This window comes from Hypomesus nipponensis, chromosome 14 (genome assembly GCF_054491055.1).
Source record: "Hypomesus nipponensis isolate SF chromosome 14, ASM5449105v1, whole genome shotgun sequence".
Classification (NCBI taxonomy): domain Eukaryota; kingdom Metazoa; phylum Chordata; class Actinopteri; order Osmeriformes; family Osmeridae; genus Hypomesus; species Hypomesus nipponensis.
This window is the reverse complement of record NC_140374.1, coordinates 474,357-494,935: the sequence shown is the minus strand read 5'-3', so window position 1 is coordinate 494,935 and position 20,579 is coordinate 474,357. Positions and strand designations below refer to the sequence as shown.

At 49.3% G+C, this 20,579-nt stretch overlaps 2 protein-coding genes across 7 annotated transcripts in view; both read left to right on the top strand.

Annotated features, from left to right (window-relative positions):
* znf609a (zinc finger protein 609a) overlaps positions 1–13,342 on the top strand; it is a 91,364-nt gene extending 78,022 nt beyond the window's left edge. For both annotated transcript variants that reach the window (XM_084671570.1, XM_084671571.1), the window contains exons 4-9: positions 1,060–1,147; positions 3,029–5,363; positions 5,514–5,916; positions 6,032–6,364; positions 8,863–8,941; positions 9,203–13,342. In XM_084671570.1, the coding sequence (XP_084527696.1) occupies positions 1,060–1,147; positions 3,029–5,363; positions 5,514–5,916; positions 6,032–6,364; positions 8,863–8,936 (3,233 nt within the window). In that variant the 3' untranslated portion in view covers positions 8,937–8,941; positions 9,203–13,342. The remainder of the gene's footprint in view (positions 1–1,059; positions 1,148–3,028; positions 5,364–5,513; positions 5,917–6,031; positions 6,365–8,862; positions 8,942–9,202) is intronic.
* Positions 13,343–15,620: 2,278 nt separating this feature from the next.
* Positions 15,621–20,579, top strand: part of gramd2ab (GRAM domain containing 2Ab) — a 28,585-nt gene continuing 23,626 nt past the window's right edge. For 3 of the 5 annotated variants that reach the window (XR_014729677.1, XM_084671618.1, XM_084671621.1), the window contains exon 1: positions 19,272–19,811. The gene's annotated coding sequence lies outside the window, so the exon portion shown is untranslated. Of the gene's footprint in view, positions 15,772–19,271; positions 19,812–20,579 lie in introns of those variants that run through there. The other 2 variants (XM_084671619.1, XM_084671620.1) reach the window with 2 other exon arrangements.

Genomic DNA, 20,579 nt, shown 5'->3' with positions numbered 1-20,579 from the left:
TTATACATGTTTGTCTGTGTTACTAACTGGCTGTAAAGCCCAACCTCATCATGCACATTTTTCACATGTTCAAAGTTTGAGAGAAACATCATATATTGAAAGTTAATACACCAACCAGTTCTGAAATAAAATTTGGCACTGCCGCTAACATACAACTATAAAGATACAATTAGCCTGTTCCCAGCATTAGCACAACACATTATGGCAAAGGGCAGTGCATGTTTAGAGATGAGTGAGTGCAGCACATGTAGGCATAGCGCAGGCGTTAGTGCATTATGGCATAGCGCAGGGTTAGCACATTATGGCATAGCGCAGGCGTTAGTACATTATGGCATAGCGCAGGGTTAGCACATTATGGCATAGCGCAGGGTTAGCACATTATGGCATTGCGCAGGGTTAGCACATGTAGGCATAGCGCAGGGTTAGCACATTATGGCATAGCGCAGGGTTAGCACATTATGGCATAGCGCAGGGTTAGCACATTATGGCATAGCGCAGGGTTAGCACATTATGGCATAGCGCAGGGTTAGCACATTATGGCATAGCGCAGGGTTAGCACATTATGGCATAGCGCAGGGTTAGCACATTATGGCATAGCGCAGGGTTAGCACATTATGGCATAGCGCAGGGTTAGCACATTATGGCATAGCGCAGGGTTAGCACATTATGGCATAGCGCAGGCGTTAGCACATTATGGCATAGCGCAGGGTTAGCACATGTAGGCATAGCGCATTGCGTGCGTACGTGTGTATCAGCCTTAGTGTGGGCAGGAAAGCCATAACTCTGAATGCTGAGATGCCATCTAATTTCAGATTGACACACATTTGTACCTTATTTCAGTGGTGTTAAAGAAATAGGCCAATGAATGTATTGCCATGACTTCACTTTAAAATGCAATATGCTCTCTTGAGCAAATGACATGATAGAAAACAGCATATTCTGTACACTAGGTTTGGTGTGTGTGCCAAGCTGTTATCAGGGTTATGAAGATGTTATGGTTACTGTAGTCATGTGTTAGTAGTTACTGATCAGTGTCTCTTGCCCCCCTCCCTCCCTCAGGCATGCTGGTGGTGAATGTGACCTGGAGGAATAAGACGTATGTGGGAACTCTCCTGGACTGCACACGACACGACTGGGCGCCCCCAAGGTAAACACACACTAACACAGGCACACACACACTAACACAGGCACACACACACTAACACAGGCACACACACACTAACACAGGCACACACACACTAACACAGGCACACACACACGCACTAACACAGGCACACACACACTAACACAGGCACACACACACGCACTAACACAGGCACACACACACTAACACAGGCACACACACACGCACTAACACAGGCACACACACACGCATTAACACAGGCACACACACACATACTAACACAGACACACACACACTAACACAGGCACACACACACTAACACAGGCACACACGCACTAACACAGGCACACACGCACTAACACAGGCACACACACACCACTAACACAGGCACACACATACTAACACAGGCACACACACACTAACACAGGCACACACACACACTAAAACCGACACACACACTGCCCCCTCATGCTGCTCATTCAAATTCTTAGTCTTATTTTTATATATATTTTATATTTTGAATTGTTGTATTTTTAAATTGTTTAGTTCTTAGAATTAGTTCAACTATTGTACTTTTTTTTAACTTAATGTAAGACCCGTATATGTTTATTGTTTGCACCTTCCTGCCACAGTAAATTCCGTGTTTGTGTAACATACATGGCGAATAAACCGAATTCTGATTCTGATGGAATCTTTGGTTCGGTTAAACAGGCGTGGGAAGAAATTGCCACAATTGTTACAAATCAAGTTCACATACATAGAAATTTCTCACGAAAATCTTTTTACAATCATTGAAGAAATGTAACACGCCATAAATCAAAACAATGTAACGTAGCTTCGCACAGACCAAGTTTGGGCCCTTAAAATAGCATCTGAATATTACGCCATTGACTTTAGACTACGTTTTTCCTGGTCAGTGGCGGAATTGTTTTTCTGAAACTGCAAAATAGCACCAGGGAACTTTAGCGCCGGAACACGCCTCCTTTTTTGTCTAAAATGCCCCGGGAGCACAAGGTCACTCCCTCATTTACTGACCTGCGTCTGTGGAGGAAAAAGTCGGCTTTGCGTCGAGTGCAAACTAGGAATGATACTTGCGTCGTTGACAAAGTCAATTACTTTGATACTACAATGATACTTGCTGGGTGCAAGATAGGGCCCTAACACAGAGAGACACACACACTAACACATGCACACAGTAACACAGGCACACACACACACACTAACACAGAGAGACACAGTCCAGAGATGACAGCATGCACAGACACAGCCAGGCGGGGTGGCCTCGTGTCCTGATGGCCCTCGCAGCACGCTGGGCTCAGGACAGAGGAGGAGCACAGCCGGCTTCCTGCTGGCTGCTTATCCCCTTGATGCTGGGCTTTTGTGATGCTACATAGATGAGGAATTGATTTATCCTCTCCTTCGCCATCGATCCCACAGAGATCCCCTACAGTTCACCACTTTCACAAACACATAGCTGACTAGGTGACTGACTAGGTGGCTGACTAGGTGGCTGACTAGGTGACTGACTAGGTGGCTGACTCGGTGACTGACTAGGTGGCTGACTAGGTGGCTGACTAGGTGGCTGACTAGGTGACTGACTAGGTGACTGACTAGGTGACTGACTAGGTGACTGACTATGTGACTGGCTGACTAGGTGACTGACTAGGTGACTGACTAGGTGGCTGACTAGTTGACTGACTAGGTGACTGGCTGACTAGGTGACTGACTAGGTGGCTGACTAACTAGGTGGCTGACTAGGTGACTTTATGCCATTTAGAACATACTTTATTAGTAATAATACCGGGTGTTTATGAAGAGGCTCCACTTCCCTGCCAGGGCAGCAGCTGTTGTGGATAACAGTACAGTGAGGACAGTGTTCATGTTGTTTTATGGTGTGTCCCCCAGGTTCTGTGAATCTCCTACCAGTGATCTGGAGATGAGGAGTGTCCGAGGCCGGGGGAAGAGGATGCGTCCCAACAGCAACACCCCCGTCAACGACAACAGCAACTCGTCTGACAACAAGGGCAGCAGCAGCAGCAAGACCCGCGCCGCCTCCAACAGTAAGGGCCGGCGGGGGAGTCAGAACTCCTCTGAGCGGCGCACACCACCCAGCAGCAACACGGAGGACGTGAAGGCCAGCCCCTCGTCGGCCAACAAGCGCAAGAACAAGCCTGCGTCCGACATGGAGCCCAACTCCAGCTCGGAGGACACCAAGGGCACCAAGCGCATGCGCACCAACTCCAACAGCGGAGGAGTCCCGCTGCCCCCCCACGCCACCCTGCCTGTCCCCTCCATCAAGACAGAGCCCCCGCCCCTGCTGGATCGGAACTGTCCCTCGCCGGTCCTCATCGACTGCCCCCACCCCAACTGCAACAAGAAGTACAAGCACATCAACGGCCTTAAGTACCACCAGGCCCGCGCCCACAACCACGACGACATCAAGCTGGACCTGGATGGGGACAGCGAGTACGGAGAGGACTCCACCCTCCACCCCGATCCCACAAACTGCAATGGAGCTTCAATCTCCCAGAAGGCCTGCCTGTCCCCCGCCCGCTCGGTCACGCCTAAGGGGCGGGGCTTTGAGGCTCAGAGCCCCTCCCCCGGGAAATTGGGTCCCAAGCAGAGCAAGAAGAAGCCTGGCGAGGCCGAGGCGGATGCGGGGGGCGTGGCCATGGAGGGGTGTGAGGAGGGGCCATGCTTGACGGATGAGGCCAGTAACGATGATGTCGATGACAAGAAAGATAAGTCCAAGAAGGCGAGCAGTGGCTCCAAGGCTGACAAGCTGGCCCAGAAAGCTGTGAAGGCTCGGCCCATCGCCCCGGCCATACCTCCCCAGCAGCTGTACTCCCTACAGACCGCAGGCCTCCCCCCAACCGGCCCCGGGCACACCCCCGCCATGGGCTCAGTGGTTCAGTCCATTCCCAAGAGCCCGCAACTGAAAGCCATCCAACCCAAGCCCTCCATACTAGGGGAGCCCTTGTCTGTGAACCCCGCCCTGAGCGTGTCCAAGGACAAGAAGAAGAAAGAGAAGAAGAAGAAGGAAGGGGGGAAGGAGGGAGACAGCCCCAAGGGGCCAGTGAGAGGAGGGAAGCCGGAGGGGGGGAAGAGTCCATACTCTGAGTCGTCTGACCCCGGCAGCAGGAGCGACGGGCTGCTGAACGGCTCGTCGGACCCACACCAGAGCAGGCTGGCGAGCATCAAGGCAGAGGCTGACAAGATCTACAGCTTCTCGGACAACGCCCCCAGTCCCTCCATCGGCGTGGCCAGCCGTATCGAGAGTGCTGGCCTGGCCACGCCCATCAACGTGGTCACGCAGAACGGAGCCGACAGCTCCTCCGTGAAGACCAACAGCCCCGCCTACTCTGACATCTCGGACGCCGGCGAGGACGGCGAGGGTCGGGTGGAGGGCGTCAAGGGCATCAAGTCTGAGGAGCACTCTGTCCGGGATGGAGCCAAGAAGGCCCTGTTCACCTCCCAGGCCCCCAGCAAGGACTCCCCCTACTACCCCGGCTACGATGCCTACTACTCCCCCAACTACACCAACCCCAGCCCGGGCGTGTCTGCCTCGGCACCCCTCCAGGATGGGGCCCCGGTGAAGGTGAAGAAAGAGGAGGACCAGGAGCCGGCGGAGGAGAAGGTGAAGGTGGAGCACCAGGAGGATCGCAAGCCTGAGCTGGGTCCTCTGGGGCAGCAGCAGACCTCTGTCATTCAGCAGCGCTCCAACATGTACATGCAGCCTCTCTACTACAACCAGTATGCCTACGTGCCTCCATACACCTACCACCCTGCCGACCAGGCCTACCACAACCACCTGATGAACACCAACCCCGCCTACCGGCAGCAGTATGAGGAGCGCCACCGCCAGGCGGCCGAGCAGCACCGCAGCGCCGCCGAGAAGAAGGCGGAAGGCAGCGGTAAGGAGCGTGACGGCTCTGGGAAGGGGGAGGACTGGAAGCACAAAGCCTCGGTTCCCCCCACGCTCTCCAAAGCCCCCAGTCTCACTGACCTGGGGAAAGGGGGGCCGCCGCAGGGCAAGCCCAAGGAGCCCAGCTCCTCGTCCTCGGAGCAGGCCCAGTCGGTGATCATGCCCAAGGGGGAGGACGCCAAGACGCCCGGCCAGCAGGCGGAGGGGCTGAAGATGAAGCTGAACGAAGGAGGGCATCATGGGAAGGATGAGCCCAAGGCTGGCGTGGAGTCAGGGAGGCCGTCCGCTATGGAGCAGGCCATGTGGTACCGACAGGTAGGCCCAACATCACCCGACACCAGATACTATCACAAGATCTTCACTGTGTTGATTGAATGTGTAGAAGTGTTCCTGTGTAACTGAATAATAATAATAATGTTATATCGGCTGTATCTAATGTTGGCTGGGTCTTGCTCCTCTGTCCAGGAGCCTGACTCTCGGCTATGGCCCTACGTTTACCCTAACAAGTACCCTACGGAGGCGCAGAAAGCTCAGGAGGAGGAGAGGTGGAAGGAGGAACGCGAGCGGGACCGAGAGAGGGACCGGGAGAGGGACAGGAAGGGCAAAGAGGACCGGGCGCGGCCCAAAGACGGCGCCCATAAAGAGGAGAGCAAGGAGGGGGCGGAGCCCCGGCCCTCGGCCCCTGAGGACCAGCGGCCTCTGGGGAAGGAGCAGCGCGGCCCCGCCCACATGCAGTTCTCCTCGCCGCTGGCCCAGCACCAGTCCTACGTGCCCTACATGCACGGGGCCTACGCCTACAGCCAGGGCTACGACCCCGGACACCCAGGCTACCGAGGCATGCCCTCGGTCATGATGCAGAACTACCCCGGTAAGAGACGTCAACCTAGCCTACCTGGGATCCATATGTTATCTTCTAGTGATTCCCAGTGTTGTTGTCAGGTGTGATGAACGAAGCCTCGTTGTAACCCTCCTGTCCCCCCCAGGGTCATACCTGGCGCCCGGCTACTCCTTCTCCCCCTACGGCAGCAAGATGGGTCCTGGGGAGGAGGGCGGGGAGAAGGCGGCCCGCGCCAGTCCCACCGTCAGCAAGGCCTCCTCGGAGTCCAAGGCCCTGGACATCCTGCACCAGCATGCCAGCCAGTACAAGAGCAAGTCCCCCACCGTCAGCGAGAAGACGGGCCGTGAGCGTGAGCGGGGGAGTGGGGAGCGAGAGGTGGAGCGGCCGCGCTCTTCTCCCTCGCAGCGCATCATGCCCTCCCATCACCACCTGGGCTACCCCCTGATGCCTGGACAGTACGACCTGTCCTACGCTACAGGTCAGTCTGCTCACACACACACCTAACACACACACACCCTGACACCAGTGTTGGGTGTAACAATGTAACACGTTACAGTTGTCAGACTACTTTTGTTAGGTAACGAGTAACTTAACGCGTTACTTATTTAATTGAATGAATCCGTTACTAGTTCCTTGTTCAAACAAGTAACGCGTTACTTAATTTAGTCTTTTGGTTGAGAGCACTCGGCATGTAGCTAAAAGTCTAGGAACGTTAAGGCTACTTTTCGCTAGGTATACGAAAACGTCTTAATCTGCTAGACAGGTGGGTTCTCCTCTGTTCTTTTGGTGCGCAGTCTCACGAGACCAATTTACCCGGCGTCATGGAGACGACCAGCTAAATAGTTATTTAAGACTGGCATGTACAGGCCTACGTAATGTCACATTAAATAATGTATTGAAGTCAAGCTTGTGTTATGTGTTACTGTATAGTTCAGTGGTTTCGGTTTAGGATTATATTACAGTAAGTAAAATAGTCTGGTTCAGTACATAAGTGAACACCATTTTGCTACCATATACCTAGCTTATAGTTTAGCTTTGTTTTGCTCCTAGATTCAAACCTAGCCCTTGTAGAGCTAGCTAACTACTAGACTTCTGCCTGACATTTTACAACATAATTTATTGATTAAAGAGTTTCTTAATTGAAGAACTTCATGCAAATATTGCTTTTCATTATAGTGGATTATTACCTTGATCCGTCTTGCTGTATAATGAGGATTGATCATGTTATATGCTAGTGACACTGAATAATCAGTACAATATGTGCTATTGCTGAGGTCAACCCATTAAATGTGCCTTCTGGGCATAAGAGTGACCAAGGTGAATTGTCTTAAAAATAAAAGACTTTTCTTAATGTAACGCAAAAGTAACTTAACGCCTTACTCTCTACAGCAAGTAACTAAGTAACGTAACTAGTTACTTTACAAGGAATGTAACTAGTAACTGTAATTAGTTACTTAACCCTTGTGTTCTCCTGGGGTCATTCTGACCCATCAGTCAATGTGACCCACCTTCGTTTGCGACAATTTTACCACATACAAAAACAAAGTGAAGCATTTTCTTTTAACTGTTGGGCTGTCTCAGACCCCCCACATTGCGAAGGTTAAAAGAAAATAATTTTTATTTGCCTTTGTATTGGGTAAAATTGGGTAAACACAACGATGGTTCGTTATGAACCTTTTGGTCATGTGACCCGAAGGCAGCACAAGGGTTAAAAAAGTAACGTTACCCAACACTGCCTGACACACACTTACACACTCCCGGAAACGCACGTACACGCACGTACACACACGTACACGCACGTACACGCACGTACACACACGTACACACTAGGGATGGGCGTGGTTAATCGAATATCCGGATATCCTAAAGTAAGTTAGTATTCGAATACTTTTTTCGAATACTTATGAGCGTAGTTTAATAAATAAATAAAAACATTTTATTGAAAAACCGTCGCGTCGCGTTGTGAATTCTAATAGTTGTGACGTTAGAAAATGATGAAAACCATCAAAAAAGGTAGGCTACGCCTGCGTTCTGCTGCGAGTCTCCTTTCATTTCATTTGGCGCTACAAGAAGCATAGTGTCCTGGCTAAGCAGTACCACGCAACAACCTCAGGTCCTGCAGTCTTTTCTACGCCGGCCTGCTCGTAAATCGACTCCGTACTTGCCTCTCCCCTGAGCATGTTTACATGCTAATTCTCCTGAATAAACATGCGTATGGCTAATGCAGTTGTGGCTTATTTATTTTCTTACCAGTAGCCATGTAGAGCTAGCGTAATCGGCTGTTTATGTTAGCATTGTGTGGTGGCGCACTGTATCCTATAGGATTCCGGTTCCAAGTTAATATCCAAGTTAATATGCAATAGTTCTCCATGTGTGTCTTTCGTTTTTATCGAGGATAGCCTACCCAATGTGTTTAATTTAGTCCAATGTAGCCTACTTTTTATTTCACATAATAATAGGCTAATCGCTTCTCCGCCAAAATAAGAGCCTACGTCTGAAGACGCAGCGTTTTTTCAAGTTCATTGTCTTTTCGTCATGTTAATAAATTAATCTTTCATTTTTTTTTCTTTATTCAACCCTTATTTAATCTAATAGCTTAACAGTCCCAATTATTGCCAGTATGTGTGGTGGTTTGTGTTTACTGTATGCTTTGCGTCACGTCAGGCTAATTACATAACGGAACCACATGAACAAAATAGATTATCCGGATATTCGAAAATAATTTCGGATACTATTCGAATAGTGAAATCAGTTAAAATCTCTATCCCTAGTACACACACGTACCAATACCGATCATCCCTTCAGCTCTGACCACCTGAATCTGCTGTGTGCTTCTGATTCTTGATCCTTTGCTGTCATTTCTATATGCTTTATTTGTGCATCGCTTTGGATAAAAGCTCCGCGAATAAAGTGTCAGATGAAACGTCTGACACCTGCCGTGACGGACGGTGACGTCCCCACTGTCTCTTCCCCCAGGTCTGTCCTCGTCCGCTATCGTGGCTAGCCAGCAGGCCTCCGCCCCCTCCATGTACCCTCCTCCCAGGAGGTGAGGACGGTAAGACAACCTCTCCAGCTGCAGCTCAGTGTCCAGTCACGTCCCTCAGCATGAGTAACACACACACTCGACCTGTCAGCATTTGTACTGCATATGAACCAGCTGCATCATGTGATGCCACCGTCTTAACCTTGAAGTCGCCTGCCCTCTAGTGGTCACTGTGATGATTGTGTTTAATGGGAGGTTTGATAAAGCAGCACTGGTTGTATAGTCTTCTTTGTCATCACGGGGTGGCCTAATGATGACTCTCTGTGACTGCAGGGAGCCGGCCTCGTCCTTGGCCTTGCCTGGAGCCATGTGACTGGATCACATGATCAAGTGTGCGGAGCTGTGATCGTTGGACATCAGTTTACGGTGTTTGTTTGTGTTTAGTTTCTTCTGCCTGAATGTTCTTGCGGCGGGTTCTCCCAGCCCCCCAGTTGGCCGCTTCCTTCCCGGCCCTGCTGAGGCTCCTGGACCAGGGGGTCAAGCAGGGAGGATGGGACTGAGGCTCCTGGACCAGGGGGTCAGGCAGGGAGGATGAGACTGAGGCTCCTGGACCAGGGGGTCAAGCAGGGAGGATGGGACTGAGGCTCCTGGACCAGGGGGTCAAGCAGGGAGGATGGGACTGAGGCTCCTGGACCAGGGGGTCAAGCAGGGAGGATGGGACTGAGGCTCCTGGACCAGGGGGTCAAGCAGGGAGGATGGGACTGAGGCTCCTGGACCAGGGGGTCAAGCAGGGAGGATGGGACTGAGGCTCCTGGACCAGGGGGTCAAGCAGGGAGGATGGGACTGAGGCTCCTGGACCAGGGGGTCAAGCAGGGAGGATGGGACTGAGGCTCCTGGACCAGGGGGTCAAGCAGGGAGGATGGGACTGAGGCTCCTGGACCAGGGGGTCAAGCAGGGAGGATGGGACTGAGGCTCCTGGACCAGGGGGTCAAGCAGGGAGGATGGGACTGAGGCTCCTGGACCAGGGGGTCAAGCAGGGAGGATGGGACTGAGGCTCCTGGACCAGGGGGTCAAGCAGGGAGGATGGGACTGAGGCTCCTGGACCAGGGGGTCAAGCAGGGAGGATGGGACTGAGGCTCCTGGACCAGGGGGTCAGGCAGGGAAGGAGGTCAGACAGACTGGGAAGTCCTGAAACCACACACTTTTCAGATGACCCTTTTTGTTTGGTTTTGTGTTTAGTTTTTGTTGTTTGAGCCAGACTTAAACAAGAGAGGAGCATGTTGGGGTGTGGCCATCCTCCTGCCTCTCCTCTCCTCTCCTCTCTGGGCTCTCTATGCAAGCAGACGCTGCTCATCACGTACCGACACACCGGCCACATCAACCTCACCCAGGAGAGCAGCCTTCCACTTCCTGTTTGATCTGTTTTTGTATTGTTGTGACATGTTATTATCCGCCTACTTGAGTTCCGAGACAATATCCACATTTGGGGTTTTGTACATGGCTTTTGTTGTCGTTGTTGCTTAGCAACAGCCTTCACGCTTTCTGTTTTCTGTTGTTTCTGTTTTATTCTTCCTCTTTGACCAACCTGGCAACGGGCCACCCTGCTTCGACGGTGAATCTCCCTCACGCCCTCCAATACTGCACCCCCTCCCGCAGCCCCAGCCCCAGCCGCAGCTAGGGGTCCATGCTGCTCCTTCCTCAGTACGGGGCTGTACAGAGTAGCAGGGCTCAGCCTGTGCCTGGCTTGATGAGGATCTCTACCTGGAGGTACTAGGCTCAGACAGGAGGAGAGGATTACCCATGCGCCCTCCAACAAGCTGGGCTCTAGGACCGTGGGGGGCACGACACTCAGGGGTCGCCTCTGGAGCTGCTGACTGCAGAAGCGGACGGGGGGGGGGGTGTGTGGTGAGACTCTGGGGCCCTGAGGGCCAGGGGCCGGCAGGGACAGAGTACACCCAGGACTGCAGCTGTGTGTCTGGGGCCTGCTGGGAGCACCGACATGGGTAGGCTGTTCTGGGAGGATTGGCTGCCTGCCGTGCCCGGAGGGAGAGACTCAGCCATGCTTTCATATTTATTCTGACTCTGCCGTCACAGAGTTTAGATTTTTGGCAGGACAGTCTGCAATCAAGCCTCGTTAGATAGCTTGCCAGCATCTGCTATACGCTCTAATCCCTCCTCCTTCCCTCTCTCCTCCCTCCTCCCTCTCCTCCCTCCTCCCTCCCTCCTCCCTTTCTCCTCCATCCTCTCTCTCTCCTCCCTCCCTCCTTCCTCTTTCCTCCCTCCTTCCCTCTCCTCCCTCTTCCCTTTCTCCTCCCTCCCTCCTCCCTCTCTCCTCTCTCCTCCCTCCCTCCTCCCTCTCTCCCTCCTCCCTCTCTCCTCCCTCCCTCCTCCCTCTCTCCTCTCTCCTCCCTCTCTCTTCCCTCCCTCTTCCCTCTAACACACACTCACTATGTGGTTTCTGTATATATTGTACAGAGGAATTATTTTAAAAAAAGGTTGATGGATGCTATTGGAAACTTTCCTACTCTTTCTTTTCTTCTTTGTCTGTTAGCTTTCTCTTATTTTCTACCATTGTTGATATAATATGAAAACCTGTAGCTGGTTGTAACGGCTTTATAATTGAAGTGTTGTGATTCTTCCCCTCCTGCTCCCTCTTCACCCCTCGACGTACACTCCACCGCTCCCTGCGCCTCTCAGCAACCTGCCAACACACCTGCTCACTCCATCCCAACAGAGATCACTCATTTTCTTTACTTTATGGTTTTTATTCCCAAGAGATACTGCTTGTGAATGCACGGTTGTTTAGTGGGTAGCAGTATGTCCCAGCTAAGCATGCTGGACCCAGGCAGAGGAGAGGGGTAAGACCAGCGCTGTCTGCTGAGAGATGGAGCAGCTCTCCAGACTGCCTAGTGGAGCCTGTCGATCCAGTCTGCTTCTGCACGAGGCCCTCATCACCCTGATGGGCTGGAGGGCTTTGGGGCCGAAGCACTGCTAATAAACACACTGGGTTAGACAAGAGTAGGATCTGGTTAGAGTGGTGGGATCTGGTTAGAGTGGTGGGATCTGGTTAGAGTGGTGGGATCTGGTTAGAGTGGTGGGATCTGGTTAGAGTGGTGGGATCTTGTTAGAGTGGTTGGGCCGCTGGTGCATCAAATGGGTGATTCTAACCACAAGCCTCCCTAAGGAACATAAGTAGGTCAGTTTAGTCCAGAGACTGTTGCTTACTAAGTCTCTGCTTACTCCGTCTGTCCCCTCTGTTAGACAGGGTCTTACTCAGTCTGTCCCCTCTGTTAGACAGGGTCTTACTCCGTCTGTCCCCTCTGATAGACAGGGTCTTACTCCGTCTGTCCCCTCTGATAGACAGGGTCTTACTCAGTCTGTCCCCTCTGATAGACAGGGTCTTACTCAGTCTGTCCCCTCTGATAGACAGGGTCTTACTCAGTCTGTCCCCTCTGATAGACAGGGTCTTACTCCGTCTGTCCCCTCTGATAGACAGGGTCTTAATCAGACAAGGTTAGTTTGTATTATCTGCTTGGCCCAGTTCAACTCACCCTGTGTCTCACCTGTTTCTCCTCTGTAATGATGTCAGTTCATGTTCCTGGTGTGTGAATGTTTGTTAAAGGTGGGCTGGTTCATTTCTCACCTCTGCTGTTGATGCTCTGCAGAGTTTCAGAGCTGTTCAAATTATTTCAGTGATGTTGGGGAAAACACAAAGTTTGATAACAAGACAATAATAGTAATAATGTCATTTATATCTGTTCTGTTCATCGTCTCATAGTTTAAAACCAGTTGCCCTGTGCTGGTGGCAAGTTCTTCAATGTGAGGAAAAGGGCTTGATTTTATTGTATTTTGGTAAAAGATTTTAGTTGTGTTTAGTCCACACAGCCAACAGGACGTCAGGAAGGGGTCAGGGGTCAGGAAGGGCAGGGTTATTTGTGTTTAGTCCACACAGCCAACAGGATGTCAGCTCCCAGGCTGTCCTCACCAGGACAGGATGTTGTCATGTAGGGTTTCCTGTTCATGTTATTCCCTCCTGACCCCTCCCCATCCTGATCCCTTCCTGACCCCTCCCCATCCTGATTCCTTCTCGACCCCTCCCCTTCCTGACCCTGCCCTCTTCCTGACCCCGCCCTCTTCCTGACCCCGCCCTCTTCCTGACCCCGCCCTCTTCCTGACCCCGCCCTCTTCCTGACCCCGCCCTCTTCCTGACCCCTCCACCCCCACAACATCTCTCTCGGCACTAGTGCCATAGTCAGTATCAGTCATCGGTACTTGAAATAAAAATGTTTACAGCTTTTGTTTTTTTTATTGCTATGTTTTCTTTGGACCCCAACCCTCATGTTTGGACTCCCCCTCCCTCCCACAGGGTTTCTCTTATGTAAAGTGTACATTGCCACATTTCTTTTTTATACAATACTGTAACTTGCCTTTGTACATTTAGGCAAAAAATAAATCTTTTTATGAGACAATCAATCATCTTTCCTGTCATGTTGTTTTCATATTGTACTAAAATGTTGAAAGTCAATATAGGCAATTACTACCAAGACACTTTTTAACTTATCGCAGTCTCACATATCGTATTTATTGTTGATTATGACAATATATTGTTTTTTTACTTTTTACTGTTGAAGTCCATTTTTTTGTTGTTTACGAATTAGATTGTAGTATCTATAATTGACCACACGGGGCTCTGTCCTACAGCAGAATGGTTCATCAACCTAACCTTCTCCCTCACAAACACTGTGTAATAGACAGTGTTAGTGAGTACACTAGTTGGTAAAACATTGATGCAATTGAACTATTCAGAATGTCCTCCAGGTGTGTTTCTTAACACATGTCGACAGCCAGCCCAACTCTTCATACAGACGTGAAGTCAGGATATTGCTTCCAAGCTCTTTTTTTTTTAACAGAGTAAAACTGAAAGTAATACAAGAATATGTTCTCAAGTAATTGTGTTATACAATTACAATCCAATTTGATAGAATAAAGGTACAATAGAGTCTCTTGAGGTCTTTGTGTCAGTTCATTGAAATAGCCTAAGTTAGCAGGAAAAGTGATATAGCTACAGATAATCAAAGAAATAGTTGAAATGACTAAGATCTATCATACAATTATAATTAACCGAAAGTATTTATGAATGATACTTACAGACGATGCTTTATAAGGAATCAACATAAATACAAGGATTGATATTGTTTGGGATTAAGAGAGTAGTTTTGTTGTTTGTATTATCAACGTAAAAAATGAATTATTTCAGAGTCGGTCTTTGTTACCATGGAAACAACAAACAATAACACGAGTCAGCTGTAGCTGCTGCAAATGACGGGAAAAGACTGCAATTCTAAAATGGCCTCTAGATAGCGCTACACCGCCAAGCCTATTCTCCATGCTTGCCAAGTCAGAACACAGAACATTCATCTGTTCTTTAAATAACCCAATCGAGCCCTGTAAACGTTCCAAAAGGACTTTGCCGTTTACAGCTGTGTGTACCCTTATGAGGTATGTGGGTCACGATGTGTTTATTTTATTTTGTCCAGTAAGGAGGATTTGCCAGTACTCTACTGGGCACCTTGACAGATTTTACAGAACTCGGGTAAGCAGCCTGGCTGGAAATAAAAGCACCATACAAACCTGCCTCTCCGAAATGGTTGCTATGGAAACACCGCGTGAAGTGAGGGGATAAAAAGGCGTCTTGTCTGTACCTGATTGACAATCCTGCAGCAGGGACGCGCAGGCGCGGTGCTGGATGAGTAGGCCTACTACTGTATACTAGCAAATGTGCAACAACCTGGTCTAGGTTTGATCAGATGACGTGGTGAGACACTTGGGCGGGGAGAAAGAACGTAGAAGAGGCTCTCCAGGAACGGTGCTCTTCCACACCGAAGAGTAGACATGTAGGAAGACTACTGGTGCTTTCGTCAGACATGAGGGATTGGAATAGAGAAATCCACAAAGGCCTATATTTTTCTCTTTCAAAGTGATTCGAGTTACCGTGCCTGGCCCATAACATATTTATCGCACTTGCACAACAATAATCAGAGCATACTTCCATGCATGGTACTGCATGTCCCTGATCAGACGCGCGTGTGGAAGGGTTGGGACATGAGACACGTGCCTAATTAGAATTCAGGACAGCTCCTCGCGCTGCCTCACGTGGACCAGAACAGCATCCGTCACACAATGCACCGCTTTCATCTGAGATTCTGCCATGAAGTCCTGTAGGCTACTCTCCTTCAAATACCTTCATCACCTCCTGTCCTCTCCTTCCAATACCTCCATCAGCTTTATCATAAAGGAATCCTTTGTTAGTTTATAGTCTTATCACATGTTTCTACTGCTGGGGAAATTAAGACGTGATGTGTTTCTTTCCATTTCCCACGATTCCTACGAATGACGTATGAGCATCGATTAAGGCCACGACGCAGTGTCATTATCATTGTCAACATCATTTTACAGCTTATACGACACGTCTTTAACAATGACCATAATCATGGGTCTGTATTATTATTCACCTATTAATTTGGCCAGTAGGCCTATCAGAATGTGTATCATTATTGGTGTTCGCTGTCCACATCGTCGTACGTTGGTGTAACCTAATGTAGATCAGTCCGACAATAGCGAGGGGGGGAAAAGGAAAAAATACAGGGAGGCGGTATCTGTAAATACGCGACTGCCCACTGCGCCTGTGTTAACGCAACAAGTTAGAGGAAATTTGATCTGCTTGTGCTTGTTCACTGCGGTGACAACTCACCTACTCCAAATACAGCTTTCTCTTTCAGACTATCTTTAACCACGGACCGCTGCTTGTTGAAGATGTGGACGTTGGCCCGAATTTCAGTGTGTTAAATCTATGGAAGTGGTATTTACTCAAGTACCTATAGCCTCTACTCGTAGCGTCTCAGGTAAGATACGTTTATGCACGTCGAATCCACAACATTATGACAAAACGATGGATTTTAATCTAGTCCAAGCTGTTATCTTTTTAGTTGTCTGTAATGCTCTGGAATTCCTTGATCATTTTGCGCTTTGGCGTTACAGTACGTTACTATATTCTGAAAACACCTGATTAGAATCTGGTGCTTACCACAATGTAATTATGGGGATGTCAAAAGTTAAGCTCCACAGAATAGTTTGAAGATTCGGGTACAAAATGAAACGGCAATATGTACGATTTGTCTCATATATGGGGCTGTGCTTCCCCGTAAAGACATAATTGTCGGATATCTATTGTGCGTTAAATGGCATTTCAGTGATACAAAGAACCTCGAAAATAAAAAATCCATTACAATATCAGTCACGTGGTCGTAGGTACGCGGCGGCTGATTTCTTTTTCAGGAACGGAAACTGTCACCCTGCTTGCACATGGTTTTCCATGTCTAAGAATCACATTTGAGGCATGCCTTTGTGATATGATTGATCGTTTTTCCAACAATTCCCAAGAGCCTATTTTAGAACCGGAGAAGTCATCATCGTCAGAAATTCTGTATAGACACCATCAAGCCTGGTTCCTGTGTTAATGATTACGGCATTAATGCTGAGTTTGTATGTAAGAGGAAAGTATAAATGATAAGTTACTTGTCCAGTAGTCCTACGGTGTTGATCAATAACAACAATTAATATTGGATAGCATTTTGAATAAGCTCTTGTGGTGACATGTTTCCATATTGATCAATGATGGGTAAGAACAAAGTAGTGGAAATGAAAGTTTGTCTTACTGAGATTGATCTACAGTAATATACTGTACTCAAGGATTTCAATAATCAGGCCCAAGCAACATTATCTTCATGATGACCCTCGCTATTCACAAGGATCTTCTCTATAATAACTTCACTTTTGCTGTAGTTGCTCTGCAGGGACCCTGGGTGCAGTGTGACACAGCCCTCTGAAGTTAGGGACCCTGGGTGCAGACACAGCTCTCTGAAGTTAGGGACCCTGGGTGCAGACCCAGCGCTCTGAAGTTAGGGACCCTGGGTGCAGACCCAGCTCTCTGAAGTTAGGGACCCTGGGTGCAGACCCAGCTCTCTGAAGTTAGGGACCCTGGGTGCAGACACAGCTCTCTGAAGTTAGGGACCCTGGGTGCAGACCCAGCTCTCTGAAGTTAGGGACCCTGGGTGCAGACCCAGCTCTCTGAAGTTAGGGACCCTGGGTGCAGACCCAGCTCTCTGAAGTTAGGGACCCTGGGTGCAGACCCAGCTCTCTGAAGTTAGGGACCCTGGGTGCAGACACAGCTCTCTGAAGTTAGGGACCCTGGGTGCAGACACAGCTCTCTGAAGTTTAGCCTCAGCCAGAAGGCTGAGGTACATTTACATTTATTCATTTAGCAGACGCTTTTATCCAAAGCGACTTCCAAGAGAGAGCTTTACAAAGTGCATAGGTCACTGATAATAACAACAAGATAGCCCCATAGCATTGCGGGTAGCCAAAAATAAGAAGTACATATTGTGAACAACCAAAAATTAAGTGCTAAAGGGAAGAAACCATAAGAGCATGTAGTTAAGCAAGTTACAATTAAACAACATGAATCTCTAAGTGCAAGTGTACCTGTAGGAAAGCAATAAAAATAGGATTAACTAAAATAGAATACAACAGTTTAAATCAGCTACCACTAACCAACAAGAGCAACAGTCTAAGCAAGTCATTCAGTTCCTTGAGAAAACTAGCATTAGGTTGAGCAAACCATTCCTAAGTACTGTTGTACTCCCGAAACAAGTGCGTCTTGAGCCTTCTCTAGAAGGTGCAGAGACAGTCTGTGTCTCTGATGGAGGTGAAAGAGGTAGTGTTGTCTTTCAGCCTTGTAAAGAACATGAACAATGTAAGGCCCCCACACCCTGGGGGATGACAGAGCCCTGGAGCTTCCACAGCAAGGATCATGGATGTAGGTTTTGGAAAGCCCAACCTCCCCATTGAAAGATTAAACAAGTAAACATGGGAGCTTTTATTGTGACTCATTGAAAGACAAACCTGGTCTCATGCTGTTGTAATGTATACAGTAACAGCCTATTCATATTGGAAGTAGGATTACTGACCCATTGGTTGTAAATATCAGTCATATAACATCCTATAATCACATTGCATCTGAAGGATATTAGCCTTATTACTTTGAGTGGGGCACATCATTCCTCTTTACATGTGGTAAACTCTAGGAAGCTGAGATGTGAGGGTTATAGATATTTTTGTCACTAATGTGCATAGCCCAAAAATGATAAACCGTATCATAAGAGGTCATCACAGCAGAGTATACACAGTATAAAAGGTCTATTCATAATGAATCATCCACCTTTAACCGGACCCAACTGACCACTGCGCCCTCAGGGTTTTGGTATGCAAAGCCGCGGTGTGGGTTAGGCCGCCGTAATGGTGTTTACAAGTTTACGACCCAGTAAGTCTGAATGGTCTGTAAGCAAAGGCTTCTTCCTGCTCTGATGGGCAGTGTGCGTTCTGCTGTGTGTGTGTGTTCTGCTGTGTGTGTGTTCTGCTGTGTGTGTGTGTTCTGCTCTGTGTTTGGGCTGCTGCCCTAACGAGCTGCTCTCATCACTCAAGGACAAACACACAAGGGACCCATTGAAGAGGTTCTGGAACCGTTTCAGTTCCTCTTGGGACTTGACCAAGCACAGCCTCCACAGGGGACACGGCAGTCTCACCCTCCAAGATCACCTCTTCATCTTGTTTCTGTCTCAAGTTCTAAAGTCTGTTCTGGGGGACAGACTTTATGATCCTTATGTACTGTAACAATATTCTACCTTTATCTGCTTATGTTTGATCACATATGAACCTCACTGATGCAGGGCTGCTAGGCACTAGTCTGTGTTGCTGTCCAGGGAGGGGGGGACTGTATTTTCCTACCATTTGCATGGGTTAGACACGTGAGTTGTTGGTGATTAGGAGGAGGCAGGAGGGCTTGGAGAGACAACATGAGCAGGGGTGGGTGAGGGGGCAGCAGGGGGGCGTGTCGTCGAGGGGGCAGCAGGGGCGGGTGAGGGGAGGAGATACCTGGGGAACATTGAGATCTGTGACCCCTCACCTTTTCTCCTCCTTCTGATTGGCTACAGAGGGGCCTAGACAGGGAGGGGAGAGAGGCACGCTCCTGGAAGTGGTCAGTCAGCGCTGCATGTGTTTACCAGGACAAACGGAACGCAGGGGAGAGATAATAATAGTTTACGTCATGTATTCCCCCCGACATATCTATTAATAATGTCAGCCCCTAGAGTAAACAGGCTTTTTATAAATCCGGTCTCCCATGGTAACAGGCGTGTGTTTGTTTGGAGCCTGTCCCAGCAGCGCAAGGGCAGCAGGGGGGCCCAGCGGGGGGGCGTGTAGGTGAGGGAGCTGCAGGGGGGTGTGGGGGCAGCAGGGGGGCAGCAGGGGGGCGTGTGGGGGCAGCAGGGGTGGGAGAGGGAGTGAGGGGGCAGACAGGAAATTGGAAGAGCCTGCTCATATTCAGGTAGAACGCAGGTGAACTTAAACACCACAACCCTCCATCTAGTCACAGAGCAGCCAGCTCAACATGAACAACGGACTTGATCTGCTGCAGTTCTTTCTACATGCACGGTTCACACGTCGCTGTGGGGGAACGCCTCTGCTGAGGGTATCACATGTAAGCATGTCAGATGCATGTGTGTCAGTGCGTTTCACCTGCCTGCGGTGTGGGAAGTGATTTCACCGTGTTGGTCTCGGGGGCTGAGGGATGATTTCCATGATTCAGTCGTTTGTTGTGTGGACCTGAAGACCAGGAGACCTGAAGACCTGAAGACCAGGAGACCTGAAGACCAGGAGACCTGAAGACCAGGAGACCTGAAGACCAGGAGACCTGAAGACCAGGAGACCTGAAGACCAGGAGACCTGAAGACCTGAAGACCAGGAGACCAGGAGCTGAGAGCTTCATCCTCACACAGGATGTCCTGCGACGCTCCCAAGTTGCTGTGTGTTTCAGCATTCTGACCTTGTGAGTGAACGACCTGTGGTATTCATGTAGGCCAGTGTTTGCATGAGACTGTTGACCGTTACACAAGCCTGGTGATCTCTGACCTGGGAGCACTGCTAGAACACCTTTTTTTCTTTCAATTTTTTTCTTTCTTTCTTCTGGCTGTTGCCATGGTAACAAGAAGAAGAAAATAAAAAAGAAACCTGGTGGTGTTTGAGAGAGAGAGGTTTTCCAAGCCAGGGGCTGGAAGCCTACTGATCACACTCACAACAAAGCTTCCAGTAAGTTATGGCAACACACAGTCCTGTCTGGAAGATCTGTTTTCTTGTAAACAGCCTTTTTTCAGTGGTTTATTTTCATTTCCTTCTTCATTCTAAACCCCGGAGCCAGATTAAGCCTGAGTCTTGGATAAAGACCTGCATGCAGGAGTCTGTGTGTTTGGGAAACTCCCCTTTTTGTCCCGACCATGTGAACGCACACACACAAGTGTTGCAGTGTTCTGAGCAGAGCTGGAATCACATAGCAGAGCTCACTGGAGTCACTCACCCTTCATATTCACTGCTTTACAGAGGATTGGTTAGTATTTCTATATGTCCTTGTTCTGACACGGCTTAGCCACTCCTGCAGAGAGCAGAGGAGAATGAGGCAGGTGTTGACTTGAGGAGATCCCTCTGGTGTAAACCCTGACTGCTGCTCTGCGCTGGTAGAAGACATGCTGCAACCAGGGTGTTTGTTCTGTTCCAGCCAGACCCATCATCTGCCAGGGGAACTTAACACATCCTGTCTTTA